We start from the raw sequence: 21273 nt of genomic DNA, 5'->3' as shown, positions 1-21273 counted from the left end.
ATAGTCAGCATATAAATGATGTGCCTACATATTAACAATATAGACCTAATATCTGCTTTAAACACAAGATTTTTAAAGAAAGTGGGAGAGAAATGTCTTTTATATTTACCTTCATATTTACCATTCAAGTGTTCTTCCATTCCTTCTTGAAGATCTATTATGAATGTCAATTGTTTTATCTTGTTCTTAGTGCCATAGAAGAAAAACATTTGGTATTATTAACAAGCATTTCATCACCCCAGAAATGTCAGGAATAGGCTCATGAACATAAATATAAAAAAAATTTTAAACAAAATTTTAGTAAATCAAATCCAAACATAATATAAAGGATAATACATAACTGAGGTTTATCCCAGGAATACAGGATTGGTTTTAATCTTCAAAAGGCAATCAATGTAATTCATTATATTAACAAACTAAAAACCAAAACCCATATTACCATCTCATTAGATGCAAAACAGGCATTGATAAATCCAACTTCCATTCCTGAGAAAAACTCTTAGCAAACTAAAAATACCAGTGAACTCCTCAACCTGGTAATGGGCATCAATGAAAAACTTCAGCTAACATCATTAAAAGTGAAAGAAAATGCTTTCCTCCATAAAATCAGCAACAATACAAGGATGTCTGCTCTTACCACTTCTATTCAACATTGTACTACTGGAGGTTCCAGGTAGTGCAATCAGGCAAGATAAACAAAAATTCTCCAGACTGAAGAAAAAGTTAAATCTCTACGTTCACAAGCAATATGATTCTCTATGAAGAAAATCTGATGAAATCTACAAAATACCACTACTAGAACTAAGAAGTGAGTTTAGCAAGGTCGCAGGATACAAGATTAATATACAAATATCAATGAACAATCAAAAATTGAATTTTAAAAAGCGGGAATTTTTACACAAACATCAAAAATTATGAAATATTTATGAATAAATCTGACAAGACAGAGTAAAAAATATTGCTGAGGCCCTAATCGGTTTGGCTCAGTGGATAGAGCGTCAGCCTGCGGACTCAAGGGTCCCAGGTTCGAGCCCGGTCAAGGGCATGTACCTTGGTTGTGGGCACATTCCCAGTAGGGAGTGTGCAGGAGGCAGCTGGTCGATGTTTCTAACTCTCTATCCCTCTTCCTTCCTCTCTGTAAAAAAAATCAATAAAATATATTTTTTAAAAAATATTGCTGAATCCTTAGAGCGTCAGCCTGCAGACTGAAGGGTACCTTGGTTGCAGGCTTGATCCCCTGCCCCCAGATAAGGGCACATGCGGGAAGCAATCATTCGATGTGTCTCCTCACATATATGTTTCTCTCTCTCCCCCTCCACTTTCTCTAAAAATTAATGGAAAAATATCCTCGGTGAAGATTAACACTATATATATATTGCTGAAATTAAAGAAGGCCTAAACTGTTAGAGAGATACCTTATTCATGAATCAAAAGACTCATTATTATCACATTTCACAAAATAAGATATAGAGATGGCAAATCAGCACATAAAAAGATACTTAACATCATTAGTCATTATGAAATATAAATTAAGCCCTAACTGGTTTGGCTCAGTGGATAGAGCATGGGCCTGCAAACTAAAAGGTCTCGGGTTTGATTCCAGTCAACGGCACATGCCCAGGTTGTGGGCTCAATACCTTGTAGGGGGCATGCAAAAAGAAGCCAATCAATGATCCTCTTTCATCAATGTTTCTCTCTCTCGCTCTCTCTCTCTCTTCCTGAAATCAATAAAAATTTATTTTAAAAAGAAATACAAATTAAAGCCACAATGAGATGCCACTATACACCTATTAGAATGGAAAATTTTAAAGGACTGACCATAGCAAGTGCTGGAGAGCATGAGGAGGACCGGGAGCTTCAGACACTGCTGATGGAATGTTAAATGGTACAATCACTTTATCAAGCAATTTGACAGTTTCTTAAAAAACTAAATATACACCTACTACATTACCCAAACATTCCACTCCTATTATACACACAAAAAAGGAAATATATGCCCACATAAAGACTTGTTTGTACACAAACATTCATAGCAGCTTTATTTATAACAGACAAAAACTGGAAACCCAAATGTCCATCAGTAGGTGAATAAACAAATTGTGGTATATCATAACAATGGAATACTTCTCAACAATAAAGAGAATGAACTATTGATACACACAAGATGAATGAACCTCAAGACAATTATGTTGAGTGAAAGGAGCCAGACATCACACCTACAAAGAATATACTATGCACCATATATATAAAACTCCAGAAAATGCAAACTAAGGTAAAATAACAGAAAGCTGGTTAGTGGGTTGCTTGGGGGCTGAGGGAGGAAATTACAAAGTACAACAAGGAAACTTGATGGTGAATGACTGTCATGATTATAATGGTTTTAAAGGTGTATACATATTCCAAAATTTAAACTGTATAGTTTGTATACATGCACTTTGTCAATTATGCCTCAATAAAGCTGTTTTTTAATGAAAACACTTGTATCTTTCAGAAATTTTCTAAAGATAGGCAAGTATGCATACAGAATATTTTTCCTATTTTACACATAATACGTTATGTATCTTACTTTTCTCATTTAACATATGCAGACATCTTTCTATATTAGCAGAAATGATTTACCTCATTTTTTTGGTAACAGCAACATAGTATACATAGTAAGGATGTACCATGATTGATGGGCATTTAGGTTATTTCTAATTTGCTACTGTAATACTGAAATGAAAATATGTTGCATATATTTCTATGCACACACACATAAGCAAGGGGTGCATGCATTTAAAATGTTTATATTGTCAAATAATCCTCTTAAAAAGCCTCTCTCAGAACCTACATGAAACTTAGAATTAATTTAGCAAGGTCATGAAATGTAAGTAGCAACAATTTGAAAATTTTAAAAAAGGAACTATTTAAAATAACACTAAAGCCCAGCCAGCATGGCTCAGTGGTTGAGCGTCAACCTATGAACCAGGTTTGCATCCAGTCAGAGCATATGCCCAAGTTGTGGGCTCAGGAGGCAGCCGATCAATGACTCCCTCTCATCATTGGTGTTTCTTTCTCTTTCTTTCTCTCTCTCTCTCTCTCCCCCTCTTCCTCTCTAAAATCAATAAAAATATATTTAAATAAAAAAACTTTTAAAAATCAAGCAACTAGAAATAATCCCCCAAAAAGGAACCAGACCTCTACAGAGAAAACTACAAAACATTAAACATTACTGAAAAAAAATTAAAGATATAAATAAGGAGGGGCATACAATGTTGATGAATTAAAGGACATAATTATATAGATGTTCTCAAATTTATTCTAGAGTCAATAAAATCCTAATCAAAATACTTTTGTTGTTACTGTCCTAGTATTGAAATTGACAAGTTGATTGGTTTTAAGATGTATAAAAAAATGCAAAGTGCCAAGAATAACCAACGCAATCTTGAACAACAACAAAAAAACTGGATGACTCACACTACCAGATCTTGAGTTATTTCAAACCTACAGTACTGCAATGGCACTATGACAAATAGACCAATGGAACAATAAATGGTGCTGGATCAATTGAAAACCTATAGAGAAAAATAATATTTTTAACAACTCCCTATTATCATGAACAAAACTCTAGATGATTCTAGATCAAGATATGAGAGGTCAAACACTACTTTAAAAAAAAACAACATAAAAGATTAATGATCTTAGGGTAGGCAAGTATTTCTTAAATAGGACATACAGAGCACTTACCTTAAAGGAAAATATGGATAAATTGGACTATATCAAAATTAAGTACTGTTCATCAAAAGACATTATGAAAATGAAAAAGCAGGGCAGAGGATGGAAGATTATTGTAATAACAACTCCAAAGATATACTTTCTAAGTTATAAGTACTTCCTAAAAACCATTAAGAAAACAACTCAACAGAAAAACAGGCAAAATTGAGTATTTAACAAAATATCCAGATATCCAATAAACTTATTAAAAAGTGCTATCTCATTAATCACCAGGAAAATGCAAAAACCAGAATGAGATACTACTATACAAACCCACCAGAATGCTACAGCTAAAAATAGTGACCCATATCAAATGCCAGTGAGGATGTGAAAGAAATGGGATTCTCATTCACTACTGGTAGGACAGTAGTGAAAACAGTACCACTTTGGAAAACTGTTTTTGCAGCATCTACTAGAGCTGAACAAATGTATTCCCTATGACCCAGTAATTCCATTTTTAGGGATATGCAACATTAATGTATACATGTATATACCAAAAGACATGTACAGGAATGTCCGTAACATTATTTGTAACATCCAATAATTGAAAATAACACAGTGCCCATCCACAGAATACATGGTGGTATACTAACACAACAGAATACTATAGTCATGAAAAACACTACTGTTAGGTAATGACATGGACTAACCCCACAAATACAAAGTTGAGAAAGTTGTATGATCCCATTAATATCAAGTTCTAAAACAGGTAAAACTAATCAACGGCGATCAAGATACTGGTTTAGTTGCCGGGGTAATCACCAAGAGAAAGCATCAGGGAGTCTTCTAGATACCGGTCCTGTTCTATTTTTTGATGTGAGTAGTAGCTAAATGTTGTGTTCACTTTATTAAAATTCATTAATTTTACACTTCTAATGTATTTTTTATACTTAAAAAAAACAAAACAACTTACTTAAAAAAAATCCCAACAATGTTTCTCTACATCCTCACAACAGTATAACCTAATCTTTGCCTAGGTGAAAATAGCATCTCATTTTAGCTTACACCTCTTTAATGCAAATGAAGGGTTTTTTTTGTTTGTTTTTAAAGGTTGTTCCTATAATTCTATTGAAAGCAAATTCTGAGTGTTCAACAGGTGTTATGGCCTGTTTAAGCATAGCCACAAATGTGTCAATTAATGAGAAAGAAGTCCAAGGTGCTGAAGTAAGCCCTATCTGCTATAGCACCACAATTTTAAGTGGCAAAAGGTCTTTGTAGAAGACCCAAAACCAAGCAAAATGGGATGGAAGCATGAGTGACAAGTGAGTGCCAGAAGATTAGGTCTAACTGGAAAAACGGCCAATGATAGCTTTAGACAGAAGCCCCTGGACATAATTTGTACTGTCCAGATTGTACAAGTACACATTCGTCATTTCAATTGAGATACAAATGTCTAAAATTCAAAGAACTTTAAGAAAAGCAATCTGCAGCCCTCCTAAAACATAGCAAGTCTTAACTAAAACCTCATTGTGAGCTGATGGTGCAAGAGTACCAACCTAAGATCTTCCCCAAAGCAGTAACTAAGACAGTAAAAAGCTAGAAAGTAATGTATTTTAGAAATATTTCCACCAAAAGTGGCTAAAAATGAGGTTGACCTGAAGGTATTAAGACTTTGGTTCTCTAGAAAACTGTCACAGCACTGAGGCAATTTGACAACCTATAACCACTGATTACTCACTTGTCCAAGCTAACCTAAATCAGAATTGCTCCAACTGTAAAAAATATTAATTCTTACTTATAAATTAAGCTACAGATAAAAAACAAATTGCCAAAAAATTAATCTAGGTAATAAGCCTTCCTGACTCTTCTTTTTTAGACAGTAGCCACCTCAGAGCCCTTTATTGTTTACATTCTGTTTTAATTCTATGATTAAAAGATTATAGCTTTTGAAGAGATATCTCAATTGCAAAACATATGCTTACCTCAGAAATGTTAAAATATACATATCTTAAATGATCACTTTAAGATAGAGAAAATTGTTTCAATAAAACACTGAGTTTTCATACAGAACAAAAAGGTAGAATGGCTTAACGATTAAGAGCATGGGCTCTTTAGTCATAAGAACCTACCTGTGAATCCTGCTTGATTACTATCAGCTCTGTAGCTTTGGGCAAGTTCAACTTTTCCCTATTTCAGTTTTCCTATTTGCAAAATGCAAGTGACAGCTCACCTAATTATCACCACCTATGTGCTACATTGCAAATACATCTTAATGTAGCACAGTTCCCAGTCTATAGTTAATAATCAGTTAGCTAATTATTGTCAATATCAATTATAAGCCTAGTAACTATGATATATAAAACAAGATAGGGTTGAAGTTTGCTCATCCAGGTTGCATTAAGAATCACCACCTCTAAAAAATCACAATTCCTTTAATCGTCCATCTTAGAATTTTACCAGGAATCCCTGTGAACTATAACTTGTAACAATCTTCAAAACAAAGATCTTTATGCCAGTTTTTCAGCATGTTCTCTCTTCTCTATTGTCCTAGGATCAAGAGCATAGCAGCTGATTTATAAACTATTACGTGGCACTTGTCTGGGGCAGGAGCCAAGTTAGAAGTTATGATTTACTCCATAACGTCCCCTTAGAATGACCTAAGTTCATTCTCATCTTCCTAAAAGCAAAATATAACATTGGAGATTTGCTTTTCTGGCCAGCCATCCCAGAACCCAAGCATAGGTATCAACCCAATTACTGGCACTACCATTTTAGAAAACATTTGAGTCTGAAACTTTTTTCAAATCAGCCCTGGTTGGTGTGGCTGTTGGTTGGAACATCACCTGTACATCAAAAAAAAAACAAAAACAAAAAATGGTGGTGGGTTCAATTCCCTGTCAAGGCGCATACCCAGGTTGCAGGTTCGATCCACAGTTGGGGCACATGCAGGAAGCAGCCAATTGATGTTTCTCTCTAAAACCAATAAATACCCCTAGCTGGTTTGGCTCAGTGGACAGAGCGTCGGCCTGCAGACTGAAGGGTCCCGGGTTTCATTCTGGTCAAGGGCACATACCCGGGTTGCAGGCTCAATCCCCAGTAGAGGGGGTGCAGGAGACAGCCGATCAATGACTCATCACTGATGTTTCTCTCTCTCCCTTCCACTCTGAAATCAATAAAAAAAAATTTTAAATCAATAAATAGAACTTTTTACAAATCAAATCACTAAGAATATTTAAAACACAAATTAACTGCCTTCAAGTTACAATGGTAACTCGAGTTTCTCTAGAAATCAATTGACCCTCAAAGGTGACTAAACCTAGAGCTGAAAAACTCCACCTTTCCTAACCAGCTATAGGACAGTGTCCCCTTTCTGCAGTCTTCCCATCTGTGACAGGGATCTTTCTAAAGACCTGCACCAATAATCACTCTTTTAACTACCTCATTCGTTTCCTTGGGTGGCAGGTTTTCTCTCAATAACAAGATTGCCACATCCTTAAAGACAGGATAGGTAATGAATTGATTTGGACTACTTAATGTTCTTTACAGCCAGGTTACAAGTCATTTTTTTCCAAAAATATACATCATTTTTGAGAAACAGACAAGTGATTTATGAAAGAAAAAGAGACCTTTTCACATTCAGGCAAATAATATCACTGTGTTTAGGCTAGAGATTTTATTTTAAAAAGATAAAAGATGGAGGCGCAATAATATTTGGCATTTTTAATTTAGGTTTGTTTTATTTAAGTTTAATGTTAATTCCATGCTGTGTTTCAGTAAGAACAATACAGATTCTGTATCTGTGGCTCCAGTCAGATATCCAGTAGTACAAATTAGCTTCAAGTTACACATACTGAACAAAAGAGGTTGAGCGAGCGAGGGGGGGCGGGGGGGCAAGGAGAGGGAAGGAGAAGAAACAAAGAATTGAACACGCATGCAGGCTTTTCCATACCACCTTCAACGCTAACCTGCTTCAGAGGGAGAGTAAAAGTAGGCAAGAATGAGCAGCCACGGATTATTGAACTGTTACCAGCACCATGCTTTTCAGCAGAGTTTGAATACTTTTTACAGCAAAACCATTACAACAAACTCCCCAAACAACCTTTAACCACCTCAAGCTAACACCCAATTAATCTTAAACATTGGTATAAAATTCAATTTAAACAATTAGAAAAAGGAAAAATGATACCACATATGCCACTATAGTGTGATTAACCTCTCTCTTGGATGCTTGCTTCACCTAGAAGTCTAATGGCTTTCAAATGTAATTTCCATTTCTAATGGTGACCTTGCCACATCCGGCAGGAGACAATACAGTAATGCTGAAAAAGCCTCTATGCAGTCCTGTTAGTGTCTTAAAGAACCTAAAAGCTGGGACCAGTAAAATCCACAGAAATTCACTCTTGCCTTTAAGAACTTTTGAAAACTGTTTTTTAAAAAAAACCAACAGGGCAGGAACCTAAATTCTGAGACCAAATGTAAAAGTCAGATTTGGTGGTTCTCAGTGACAATGGGGGAATTTCCAAGAGGGAGTGGGATGGGAAGGAGTGGGGGTGGTCAGAGATGGTTTCTCTTGTTGGCTTTTATGTCTCACTGATTTTCATCTTCCACATCCTGCAGCGCTTCTTTATTCTGCTCTTCACCTGCAAAGAAGAATAACAGTTACTTATTTCATACTGACTAGGCTGTCATGGTCACAAACAAAGGTATCATTCCAAACAAAAAGACCCCTTTACATTTGCTACAATTGGTATTAAACACACAGACAAGCAAAGAACTTCTACCATCCTTGATACCTGAGATGCCTAAGCCAAAAGGTGCTGCTGGATCAAAATCTTAAATGGTCAATAGTTAGAATCAAAAAAATAACTGACACACAGTAAAAATCAATGTTTTTACCCTCAATAAGCTCTTGTAGACAGCCATGGTAACCACATTATTAAAATGATTTTCAAGCTTTCATGTATATCGTGTCAAAATATCCTTTTCTCAATAACCTCACTTCATCAAGAATCAGGAATATATTTTACAATTTTTTGCAAAATCTAATTTATCCACAAGCTTCATATCAGAAATGCCTCAAGAAAGAAAACCGAGCAGTAAAATGTTCCAAAGGCCTTCTACAGTTTTAGAGAGAGGATTCTGCTTTTGTAAATATTTTATATTTTGTATCTTGGCCAATCATATACCAAACCATAACCAGATTTCTCACTTCAGAGTGAAATAGCACTCAAACCAGACCACTGAGGTTATTAAAGAAGGGCATTTGGACCAGTTCTCTCATGCCATTTTTCTTTTCCCCTTGAACATGACAATTAGCCTGAAGAGTTTCAACTGCACTAGGACATGCAATAGAAAGCCAGCCTATTCATCTATTAACAAGCATTAAACAGGTCAGCCATAATAAAGAAGCATGCACACTTTAGCTAAAAAATAAAACAGGTAAAAGTTACATTTTGTGCTTTAACCCTTTGAGTGCCAACCAATATCCTAGGAACTATGCTAAAATTGCCAAGGCATTTTTGCTGATTTTACAGCAGTTTAGGGAAAAAAAATATGAATCGCAAGTAAATGAAGTTACATATTCAAAAACTTAAGGAAACCTTTACTACATTTGTTTTCTGCACTTAGGTGCCATCTGTCAATAAAGAGTGAACTACTAGCATCTAATAGTGACACTGCAGGAGGAGCGTGATAGCGCTCCCGGCACTTTTGGCGAAAGACAGGAGGAGCGCGGGAGCGCTCCCCAGCACTCTAGGGGTTAACAAACCATTTATAATTCTTACATATTACTAATTTGAATCAAAATTGAAAAAATCAATGAATTGATTCAACAATCATAATATGACAGTTCAGACATCCATTCATACTGCTTGTTAAATTAATTAGGATGGACAATAACACTAACACTGATTGCCTACAGACATAAAGCATTTACCCTTAGAATTTTTTAAAAGTCTTAAAGACATTGATATGATAAACGAGCAATAACGTTTAAGTAAAGTTTAGTTTGTCATTTCAATTTTCCTTTGTGATAAAAATCTTTAACATAGATATGTGACTAAAAAGTACTTGAGGGACATAAAGATTTTTTACTTATGTACAGAAAAAGACATGCAAAACACAAAAATATCCATTTACTGAGGAAAGAAATGATGGACCACCCAGCTATTCTTCCCCCCCAAGAATAATGTATTCAAACTTAGGAAATGATAGGAACATTCACTCACATTTTAAACAGCAATATGCTGCGCCAAAATATGGTTAACATACGACAATAGAGCACACTCTAATTCACTCAAGCAAACATTAGATTTGCCAAAAGTTCCAAGTAACTTTGGCATAAAAATATTGTCACATAAATCACACCCAACCAAAGGTGATAGAGAGTAGCAGATCATAATTATCTTAGAATGTTTTGCATCCTGGAATGTACAACAGGCAGTTTTGTAAGCAACAGGATGATGATATGCAAGCATGATTAGTGAAGAACCAAAACTTAAAAGCAGAATTCACTGTGCCATGATAATGACTTACAAAGTAGTTTTTAGGAAAGGAAGAGTTGGATTTTCCTTTAGGAATCTATAGTGCAAGGAGAAAGGGAGGGAGAACAATCACATGAAAGCAACATTACAAGAAAAATAAACCAAGAGAGCAGGACAAAGGAAAAACAATGATTTTTAGGGAGAGTCAGATTTTGGTCTTTTTACTTTATATAAACTTCACTCTAAGAAATACTGTTCCTTTTCTTTTACCTTTAAAGAGGATGAAATAATATCCTTTTTAAAGGTATGCAGAAGAAAAGTTTTCCTTGGATGTATTTCTTTGCCCACTGTTTCTAGATTTTGGAGGAGGAATGGGAGGCAGAGAAAACACACATTTCCTTTCTGTGGATTTGCATATGAAACAGTCCTCTCTGATCACAGATTAAGAAAAAAAGGACTGAAATGGCCTCATGAGAAAAAGTTGTGATACCTTTAAAGAATTATGTCCCAACACAATCAGACATAACATATTCTGCAATCATAAAACATAAAAGTGTATAAAAATAAAAGCTTGTGAACCACATATTTTTCCTTTAGAAATCCTCAATTCAAATGTTTGGCACAATTTTTCCTAGTTAGTAAAGTAAAAAAGGAGAAAACCATCTATATAATCCTTACTCTAAATTCAAGTAACATCCTGGAAAACTACCAATTCTATCACCACAATTCTCCTATCTTCAGCATTGATTCTAAGTCACAAAACAAATTTAATAATTCGTATGTAATGCTATACCTTTTAGCAAAACTAGCAATTTCCTAGTACTCACAACAATTTATAAATTCAGATAGTTTGTTAATTTTAATAAAAGGTCAAGATACTACTTGAATTTTCTATTGTTTTAACTAGCATGTTTCATAATTCCTAGTATTTTATAATAAAGTGAAAATTGGTGTGTTTCAAACAAATTTAACAAGATAATTTACAAAGTAAAAAGGATCTGAAGCAACTAGATTTCACTAGATTTAAAAAAAAAAAAAACTTTTAAGATTAATCTTATGCCGCCCTAGCTGGTTTTGCTCAGTGGATAGAGCATCGGCCCGTGGACTGAAGGGTCCCAGGTTCGACTCCAACCAAGGGCATGTGCCAGGGTTGTGGGCTCGATCCCCAATAGGGGGTGTGCAGGAGGCAGCTGATCAATGATTCTCTTTCATCATTAATGTTTCTATCTCTCCCTCTCCCTTCCTCTCTAAAATCAATAACAATATATTTTTTTAAAAATTAACCTTATGCTAATAAAAACCTTCCCAACTATAAAAACATAGGTAGTTTATAGAAAATATCCTATTAGATTAATCTTATGCTAATAAAAACCTTCCCAACTATGAAAACAAAGTAGTTTAAAGAAAATATCCTATTTTAGCCTGGCTGGTGTGGCTCAGAGGTTGAGCATCGACCTAGGAACCAAGAGTCACACATGCCCAGGTTGGGGGCTCAATCCCCAGTAGGGGGTGTGCAGGAAGCAGCCAATCAATGATGTTCCTCTCACTGATGTTTCTATCTCTCTATCCCTTCCCCCCCACCACTGTGCGCGCGTGTGTGTGTGTGTGTGTGTGTGTGTGTGTGTGTGTGTGTGTCCTATTTTTAAATGATTCATTTCATAAGATGACACCCGATAACAAAGAAACAGTATCTTTGGTTCTGTATAAAAACGGAGTGACATATAGTCTACTATCAATCAATTCTCGGTTATCAGTGATAATGAACAAGAGTAGCACTAGAAAATATAAGCTTTATTTCTATCTAACATTGTAATTTAACAACTTGTAAGAGTTGGCATCAAATGTCTAAAAAAACAAAAAAAAAATAACATTTCAACCCAGGTCATCTTCGTTATTTTTAGCCTCAAATAAATGTTCCCTGGTTCAGAGGTGTATAGTTTATTGATTAGGCCAATATGGCTTAACCAAGTCATAAGTTCAAAGATGATAAATTGGTCTTGAATCCCAGATTCATGGTAGTGGTTGCCTGAAGTGCTATGTTGAAAAGTAACCAACAGCTACATCTGGCTTTGTTGGAAACGTGTGCAAGTAGGTCAGGTCACATGTGCTACATATTTCAAGCCAATCCTTGTCACATATCTAAATACTTTATACAGTAAGCTCTAGAAGCTGAATCACCCAATTCTCACTTTAGCACCATAACCTGTCTAAAACCTGACTTTCTAGTAAGGAAAGTGACAATTTATATGCCTTGATACCCATTTTCAGATACACCTTTAAAAAGTAGAATACTTTTAAAGACAGTACAGTATGTTGATCCAGAAGACTACAGCTAGCCTCAAGCAATGAAACATGTACTTCATTTTGGGGAACATACCCTTAAAGCAGTGGTTCTCAACCTTCTTAATGCCGCGACCCTTTAATACAGTTCCTCATGTTGTGGTGACACCCAACCATAAAATTATTTTCGTTGCTACTTCATAACTGTAATTTTGCTACTGTTATGAATCGTAATGTAAATATCTGATATGCAGGATGTATTTTCATTGTTACAAATTGAACATAAAGCATAGTGATTAATCACAAAAACAATATGTAATTATATATTCAATATGTGTTTTCCGATGGTCTTAGGCACCCCGTGAAAGGGTCGTTGGACCCCCAAAGGGGTCGTGACCCACAGGTTGAGAACTGCTGCCCTTAAAGAATCTGCAGCTGAAACTGACAGCAAACCTTTTGTTTCCACTCTCTGCATCACCACCAACAACTGTAAAACAATCTATGGTCAATCACACTAGTTTGTCCTCCCCTATTTGTGTATGAAAATGATTCTTTGGAAATAGGCAGAATAAAATCTCCTTTAAAATAATAAAAAAAAAGTGACAAATCTGGGCTTTTACCTCATTTAGAATAAACAGTAAATCCTCCACCTCACCATAAGATTAAGTTCTATAGATTACGCTAGTAATTGTTTACTACTAAAAACTCTAAAAAAAACAAACACCAGACCTCTTATTAAATAGGACCTAAGGGCAGGACATTCCATTTGCTGTACACAATACAGAGGGGGGAAATCCTTTTTTGGATAAAAGATTTCCAGAGGATGCTTCATAAATATCTACTGATACATCTAGTTTAATCTGAGGACACAACTCAAAGCAGTGATTATGACACTCAAAAATACAATGAACTCCAGACCCCTAAATTTGAATCTGAGTAAGATAAAATATTCTTCCTCTCCCTCCATCTTTCAAAACACATTGTGAGGAAGTGGTAAACTAACTTTAACAAACATTAATTAGAGGTAAAATTTTTAAATCTTTAAATATTAATGAAAGATCCCCTTTATCACCTTACAGCCCAGAATGGAAGAATGTACTTTGATACCTTTTTATAAAAATGTAGTAATTAAACTTGGATAGTTTGGAGGATAGTTTAGAGGAAATTGTAACTTGATGTAAAGAAATACCAAGGAGCCCTGGCCAGTTTTGCTCAGTGGATAGAGCGTCGACCTGGGGACTAAGGGATCCCAGGTTCAATTCTGGCCAGGGGCACATGCCTGGGTTGTGGGCTCAGTCCCCGGTGTGCAGGAGGCAGCCAATCGGTGATTCTCTCTCATCATTGATGTTTCTCTCTCTATCCCTCTCGCTTCCTCTCTGAAATCAATAAAAATATATTTTAAAAAAGAAAGAAATACCAAGGAATTTCTAAAAGTAAAAGATCCAACAACAGAGACACTCATTTAACTTCAGCTTCCTTACCATCACCCTGCATGTCTGAAGTCCATAGTGTCAGATTATCACGTAACAACTGCATGATAAGTGTAGAGTCCTTATAGCTTTCTTCACTCAGCGTATCCAGTTCTGCAATTGCATCATCAAAAGCTGCTTTTGCCAATCTGCAAGTATTTACATAAATGTATTACAAAAATAAAGTTTAAAAACAGAATTAGAAATGTTAGATATCACTCTTTTCTTCAATTATCCCACAATATGTAATAGTGACACTGAGTACTTGGGTTTAGGCATTGAAATAAAGGAAAAGCACATGTAACTGATGAAAATTAACTTTCTACTTAATTTTGTAATCTGGCAACTTTTGGACTAAATAGAACTTTCAGAACATCACTTCTTACTATGCTTTCAGCAAGCCTATCAGTAAATAAGACTATATAGAACAAATTCCAAACTAAAGCACCACCAAAATATATGCATAATAAAGGTATTTCCAAGTGCCAGTCAACAGATCACTTATTTAACAAAGTTTTAATGCAAAAATAAACTTTTGGACAGTATCACAGTTTAATTCAATAGAACTTAATGTTAATGGAAGTTAATGTTTGTTTCCCAAAACAAACAAACAAAAAAGGGCAATATAGAACCTATGGAAATGTAATCATAACACTCATTTACTGTTAGTTTAAAATAAACAAAATCCACATTTATTAAGCACTGTGTACTATGTACAACAAGTGATGTTAGACACAAATGGGGAAACAGAAAAGAGGAAAAGGAGCCATAGCTGGTTTTGCTCAGTGGATAGAGTGTCGGCCTGCAGACTGAAGGGTCCCAGGTTCGATTCCGGTCAGGGGCATGTGCCTGGGTTGCGGGCACATCCCCGGTGGGGGGTGTGCAGGAGGCAGCTGATCGATGTTTCTCTCTCATCGATGTTTCTAACTCTCTCCCTCTCTCCCTTCCTCTCTGTAAAAAATCAATAAAATATATTTAAAAAAAATAGAAAATGGAATAGTATAGAGAGCATAAGCATGCCTATATTAAAAATATACCTAACAAAGACTGAAAGCTTATAAAAATAAATATATTATAACTCTTCTCCTTCCTTTTTCCCACTCTCTAACAAGTTAGAGATTCTTTTTAATCTACCAACAAAAATTTTCCCCATCAACCTAATTATTTTAACTGCTCTCCTAGTGAAATGAGGTAGGTTTACCTTGAATTGAGATACCTGTGGCTTTATAGTATACAAAGCACACAAAGCATTTTCACTAAGAGCCCAAAGAATGCTTTATTACATGGTCAACCTTACAAAGGCTGTCCACAGGGTACAAGACAGAAAACCAAATAGCTATTCTCTTTTGTAACCTTCTTGCCTTTCATAGTGAGAGTTTTTGTTCTCCTCCATAACTTACCTGCAGGCACGGTCAGGGGAATTAAGAATTTCATAGTAGAATACGGAGAAATTGAGAGCAAGACCTAAGCGAATAGGATGTGTTGGTGGAAGTTCTGTCATTGCAATATCACTAGCAGCTTTGTAAGCCACTAGGCTGTTCTCTGCAGCCTCCTTCCTGTCATTTCCTGTGGCAAATTCAGCCAGATACCTGTGGTAGTCCCCTTTCCTAAAAAAAACAACAAAACAAAAACCAGAATTAGAAAAATGCTTTTTAAATGAAAAATAACTGTTAAAATTTCTACGTAAAGAATATATTAAACAATTAACTGGTATACTTCAGTAATTTTTTAATAGTCTCTTCAGGAATAACTAATACATCTATTTAATTTTCCTCCTTAGAGATTTCCTGTCAAATATAAGCAAAACCCTAGAGAAATTAACTAACAACCTCAAAAAAAAAAACAAAAAAAAAATTTATCACTTGATAGGCTAGATTAAATAACAAAAATTATTCCAAAGAATGGCACAACAGTTTGTTAATCATGAAATAAAATTTTCATATAAAAATGTTAAGATTGAGCTACATAATGCTTTGCTGAAACTAGTGGGAAAACCACACACAGGCAAACAAATGTAAATAGGTAAAGCAAAACCTAGTACATTTTTACAGTAATAGTCTGACCATCTTAAATGCTGTAATATTAATATTTCATTAGCAGTGAATTTGCAAATGAGAATTCAAAAATTAATTTAAGTTTTGAGAATCACTCCTCCCATGTAACTATACTTCCAACATTAAAGAACTACTCTTATGTAAAAATTGAAAGCCTATATAGAAAAAGTGATGATTCTAAGAGGGCCAACATTTAATCTGACATTTTCCCTTCTAGTATAGAACCTACATTTTATAATAGAAAACCTTGGACTCGCCAGTGTTAGCTGCTGGAATGAGGTGTTTGTCCAGTACATCCAGAATGTCACAACAGATTAACTTTAGTTCAGTCTCAACCTGGGGGAAAAAGTCAAAAAATTGTTTCAGTCTAAGAAATTATAAATTATCACATATCGGTTTTGAAGAAGAGAGCCATATTAAACCAAAAAGCAGAGAAAAGTTATCTCCAGGTTATAGAAATTATCTTATTTCTTTTTATGTGCTATTTATTAGTCAAGTGCTTTTTTAAAATTTATTTTATTGATTTTTTTTAGAGGGAGTGAGCAAGTGAGCGAGGCAGGGAGAGAGGAAGAGGAAGAGAGAGGGGAGAGAGAGATAAACATCAATTAGTCGCCTCCTGCATGCATGTGGACCGGGAAACGAATCCGCAACCTAGGAATGTGCCCTGACAGGGAATCAAACCCACTACCTTTTGATGTACTTGGTGACCTCCAACCTACTGAGTCACATAGGCAAGAGCTTTTAAAAAAATGAACTCATAGTTCAGGTACAGAAGAGTAACACTGATTACTACTTACTAAGTGCTGCACATTTTTATTAAATTCTCTAATGAGGTACTATACTCAGAACCTCAGTTTTTCCATCTTTAAATTGAAATACCTACTCTTTATAGGGGATCATTTAAAGATTAAATAACTACAATATCTTACACAATTATATATCTCCCCACTCAGAACAGTACACAGGAGAGCTGGAAAGTCTATAAATGTGGATTCTCCTTTCCTCCCCTTAACTCACTCCCCATGCTACTTTGTGTCTGCTTCTGTAAGTTCTCTCACTGTACTCTGTGTTATATGCCTATCTCTTCCAGTAGGATCAGTTTCTTTCCTTTTTTTTTAATATATCTCTTATTGATGTCAGAGGAAGGGAGAGGGAGAGAGAGATAGAAACATCAATAATGAAAGAGAATCACTGATGGGCTGTCTCCCTCCTAGGGATGGAGCCTCCCTACTAATTCCCAGGAGGGAAATCAAACCTCCTGGTCCATAGGTCGACACTCAACCACTGAGCCACACAAGTTGGGCCCACTAGGATCAGTTTCTTAACAGTAGCACTATTGACATCTTGGGCTAGATATGTTGTGGGAGTTGATGGTCCTAAGTACATACAGCACTTATGATTAGCAGTATTCCTGTCTCTACCGATATATGCTAGTAGCACCCTCAAAATTGTGACACCAAAAATGTCTCTAGACATTGTGAAATATCCTCTGAGGAGCAAAATCACCCCCTGGATGAGAACCACTACATCAAAAGCTATCAAACTTTTTTGACCAAAACCCACAGTAAAAAAAATTATATATATATAAAAGCCAGAGTTACTGAACAACCGAACAACCGGTCACTATGATGCGCACTGACCACTGGGGGGAGGGGGGGGGAAGACGCTCAACACAGGAGCTGCCCCGTGATGGTCAGTGTGCTCCCACAGCTAACCTCCCACAGCCCCGATCAACCCCGATCGCCGGCCAGGCTGAGTGACCCCACCCATGCACTAATTCGTGCACCAGGCCTCTAGTATTACATAAATGTATATGCACATATATAATATGAAACAGTACCTCATAGAATAATGTCTAATGCCCTCTGATATTTTTCTATTAAAAAAAAAATAACTAGCCCTAACCGGTTTAGCTTAGTGGATAGAGTGTCGGCCTGCGGACTGAAGGGTCCCACGTTCAATTCCCAAGGGCATGTTGTACCTTGGTTTCGGGCACAGTAGGGGGTGTGCAAGAGGCAGCTGATCAATGTTTCTCTCTCATCGATGTTTCTAACTCTCTACCCCTCTCCCTTCCTCTCTGTAAAAAATCAATAAAATATGTTTTAAAAAAATAAAATAACTAGACTGAGGATCCATAAGGATAGTCTCATCTTTGCACCCATAGTACCTAGCAAATTGTGTGGTGCGAAAAAGGCACACAAGTATCTGTTAAATACCACTAGGTGCTAATTTCAAGTGACTCTATAAATAAAGTATCTTGCAGTTACAACAATAAAAATTATTAAATTAATTATCTTCTTGTGTGGTTCTCAAAATTGAACACCACCCTCTGCAGCTTTCAAAGAAAGAAGTTCTTCACTTTTGCCCTAAAATATTATATGGCATATAAATCCTAATCCAGGTAAGCAAAAGATGCAAATCCACTAAAATATAAAATGTACATTATGTATGTGTACAACAAATGTACTAGGCTGTGATCTGAAATACCCAACACAAGTGGCCCTGTTGGCGCAGTGGCAGCGTGTCAGTCTCATAAAATATCCAATACCTAGCACACCTTTCTTTAAAGATATCTTGTATATAACAATCTCACCATTTGCCGATATTCCCGAATCATTTTTAGTTTGTCTTCTCCTCCCTTGTTTTCTTCTTTCTGTTCAATGCTGCTAATTATTCTCCAGGAAGCTCTTCTAGCTCCAATCACATTTTTATATGCAACAGATAGGAGGTTTCTTTCTTCAACTGTCAACTCCACATCCATCCCTGCTACTTTCTTCATTGATTCCACCATTTCTATAACAGAAAAGTGAAAATCAGACCTTACGAAGTTTTGTTAATACATCCATTCACAGTGGTCTTTTTTCTATCAAACTAATGTAAAACAAAATATAAAAATTAACCAAAAAAAAAACTTTGCAATCATCAAAATGTGAGTAAAAAACTAAAAGCATGTAAAATAAATTAAGAGCCTAGAGCAAGAGAATCTGTTGTATGGAATCAGAACAATGTCAAACAGTACCTAGTATAGTATGGTTTGGAGGAATCTCTCATATTAAATAAGGTAACTAGAAACACATACCTATTCATTTCCCAGTAAAACTGAGCTAGCAGTTTAAGATAAAAGTTAAAAATGCATAGGCTCCTGCCGAAACCGGTTTGGCTCAGTGGATAGAGCCTCGGCCTGAGGACTGAAAGGTCCCAGGTTCGATTCCGGTCAAGGGCATATACCTGGGTTGCGGGCACATCCCCAGTGGGAGATGTGCAGGAGGCAGCTGATTGATGTTTCTCTCTCATCGATGGTTCTAACTCTCTATCTCTCTCCCTTCCTCTCTTTAAAAAATCAATAAAATATATTTTTTAAAAAAATGTACAGGCTCTAAAATGTATCTTCTTACAAATAAATTATTTCTAAATACAAAATTTCCCAAATAACAGTCATGGGAGGAAGGGGAACTCATTAATAAAGCAACCATCATTGAATGTTCCCATCCTTCCTTCTTTAAGGGCATTGTCCACCTCATGAATTCATCCATGGGCAAAACTTTTGTTGGTTCCTATTTATCACCACTAGGTGGCAAGCAAAGAAAGGGGCCCAGATAAGCCTTGGGAGATCCCAAGTACTATAGGAAAAAATAGGTAATACAATTAATGAATGCATGGTGAATGCAAAGGAAGAACCAGAAACAGCTCAATAAACACTAAATATTAATGAAAACTAGTTTTCAAAAAACAAAACAACATTAAATGTCATATTACCATGTGGCTCTCCAACTTTACTGATTCAGAATGTTGGTGATGAGACCCAAGGATCTACATTTTAACAAGTGCCTCTAGCATATATTAACACTCTAAGCATAAGCATACCTTAAGGAATGATGCTTAATGCTATGTTAAATTAGGTATAATCCCAGGAAAATATGTTTCAAAAAATTATCCTTTCAGGAATATTAGTAATTAGGAATATGAAGATGGTAAGGTCTTTGAAAACAGTTCGGTAGTTTTCATTTACAGTTAACCATCATTAAGAACTCAGCAATTCCATTCCTAGGTATTACCCAACAGAAATAAAAATTTATCTTCACAAAGACTTTTACACAAATGTTCACACTATCTTTATTCATAATAGCCAAAAGATTAAAACAACCCAAATACCCATCTATATAATGGACTACACAAGAATAAAAAAGAATAGCTCTGGCCTGTGTAGCTCAGTTGATTGAGCATGGTCCTGTCTCTTTCTCTCTCCCCCTCCCCCCCCCACTTCCTCTCTCTAAAAAGATCAATAAAAACATTTTTTAAAGAATAAATTACTGCCCTAGCCAGTTTGCTCAGTGGTTAGAATGACTAGTTAGAGCGTTAGCCCTCGGGACTGAAGGGCTGGCAGGCTCAATTCCTGGTCCGGGTCAGGGCACATGCGGGAGGCAACCAATTGATGTGTCTCTCTCACATCCATGCTTCTCTGTCTCTCCCCCTCCCTTCCACTCTCTCTAAAATCAATGGAAAAAATATCCTCAGGTGAGGATTAACAAAAAAAAATTAAAAAGGAATAAATTACTGATACTCAAAGCAACATGGATGAATTTCAAAAACATCATACTAACTTTTTTTTTAAAAAGCCAGACCAAAAAAAGACAGTATGATTCAACTTAAATCAAGTTACAGAAAATACACAACTATAGACAGCAAATTAAGTACTTACTGGGGTATGGGAGTGAAGTGTGGGGCTTGTGTGCAAAGGAATAAGAGAGAAAATTTGGCGGGGAGGAGAGTATAATTAAATGTTCTGTGGTGCCCTGGCCGGTTTGGCTCAGTGGATAGAGCGTTGGCCTGTGGACTCAAGGGTCCCAGGTTCGATTCTGGTCAAGGGCATGTACCTTGGTTGTGAGCACATCCCCAGTAGGGAATGTGCAGGAGGCAGCTGATCGATGTTTCTCTTTCATTGATGTTTCTAACTCTCTATCCCACTCCCTTCCTCTCTGTAAAAAATCAATAAAATATATATTTTTTAAAAATGTTCTGTGGTGATTACACAACTTAACACATTTATCAAAACTTACTAAACTGTGTATTTCAGTAAGTGGTATATGTTACATATAAATTATACCTCAGTTGCCCTAACCGGTTTGGTTCAGTGGATAGAGCGTTGGCCTGCGGACTGCAGGGTCCCAGGTTCAATTCTGGTCAAGGGCACATGCCTGGGTTGCGGGCTTGATCCCCAGCGGGGGGCATGCAGGAGGCAGCCAATTAATGATTCTCTCATATCATTGATGTTTCTATCTCTCCCTCTTGCTTCCT

The 21273-nt window shown here is 36.1% G+C and overlaps 1 protein-coding gene across 2 annotated transcripts in view; it reads right to left on the bottom strand.

Moving 5' to 3' along the window:
* Window positions 1-7398: 7398 nt before the first annotated feature.
* The window catches only part of YWHAE (tyrosine 3-monooxygenase/tryptophan 5-monooxygenase activation protein, epsilon), a 37964-nt gene continuing 24089 nt past the window's right edge, over window positions 7399-21273 (bottom strand). Inside the window, exons 2-7 of one of the 2 annotated variants that reach the window (XM_014529499.1) lie at window positions 18572-18771; window positions 16208-16314; window positions 15325-15531; window positions 13937-14073; window positions 10228-10272; window positions 7399-8333 (exon numbers count right to left, since the gene is read on the bottom strand). In XM_014529499.1, coding sequence (XP_014384985.1) covers window positions 10265-10272; window positions 13937-14073; window positions 15325-15531; window positions 16208-16314; window positions 18572-18771 — 659 coding nt within the window. In that variant the 3' untranslated portion in view covers window positions 7399-8333; window positions 10228-10264. The remainder of the gene's footprint in view (window positions 8334-10227; window positions 10273-13936; window positions 14074-15324; window positions 15532-16207; window positions 16315-18571; window positions 18772-21273) is intronic. The other variant, XM_005858323.2, reaches the window with a different exon arrangement.

The sequence above is a fragment of the Myotis brandtii genome, unplaced genomic scaffold (assembly GCF_000412655.1).
Source record: "Myotis brandtii unplaced genomic scaffold, ASM41265v1 scaffold1167, whole genome shotgun sequence".
NCBI classification, from domain to species: domain Eukaryota; kingdom Metazoa; phylum Chordata; class Mammalia; order Chiroptera; family Vespertilionidae; genus Myotis; species Myotis brandtii.
This window is presented reverse-complemented; position numbering and strand designations above follow the sequence as displayed.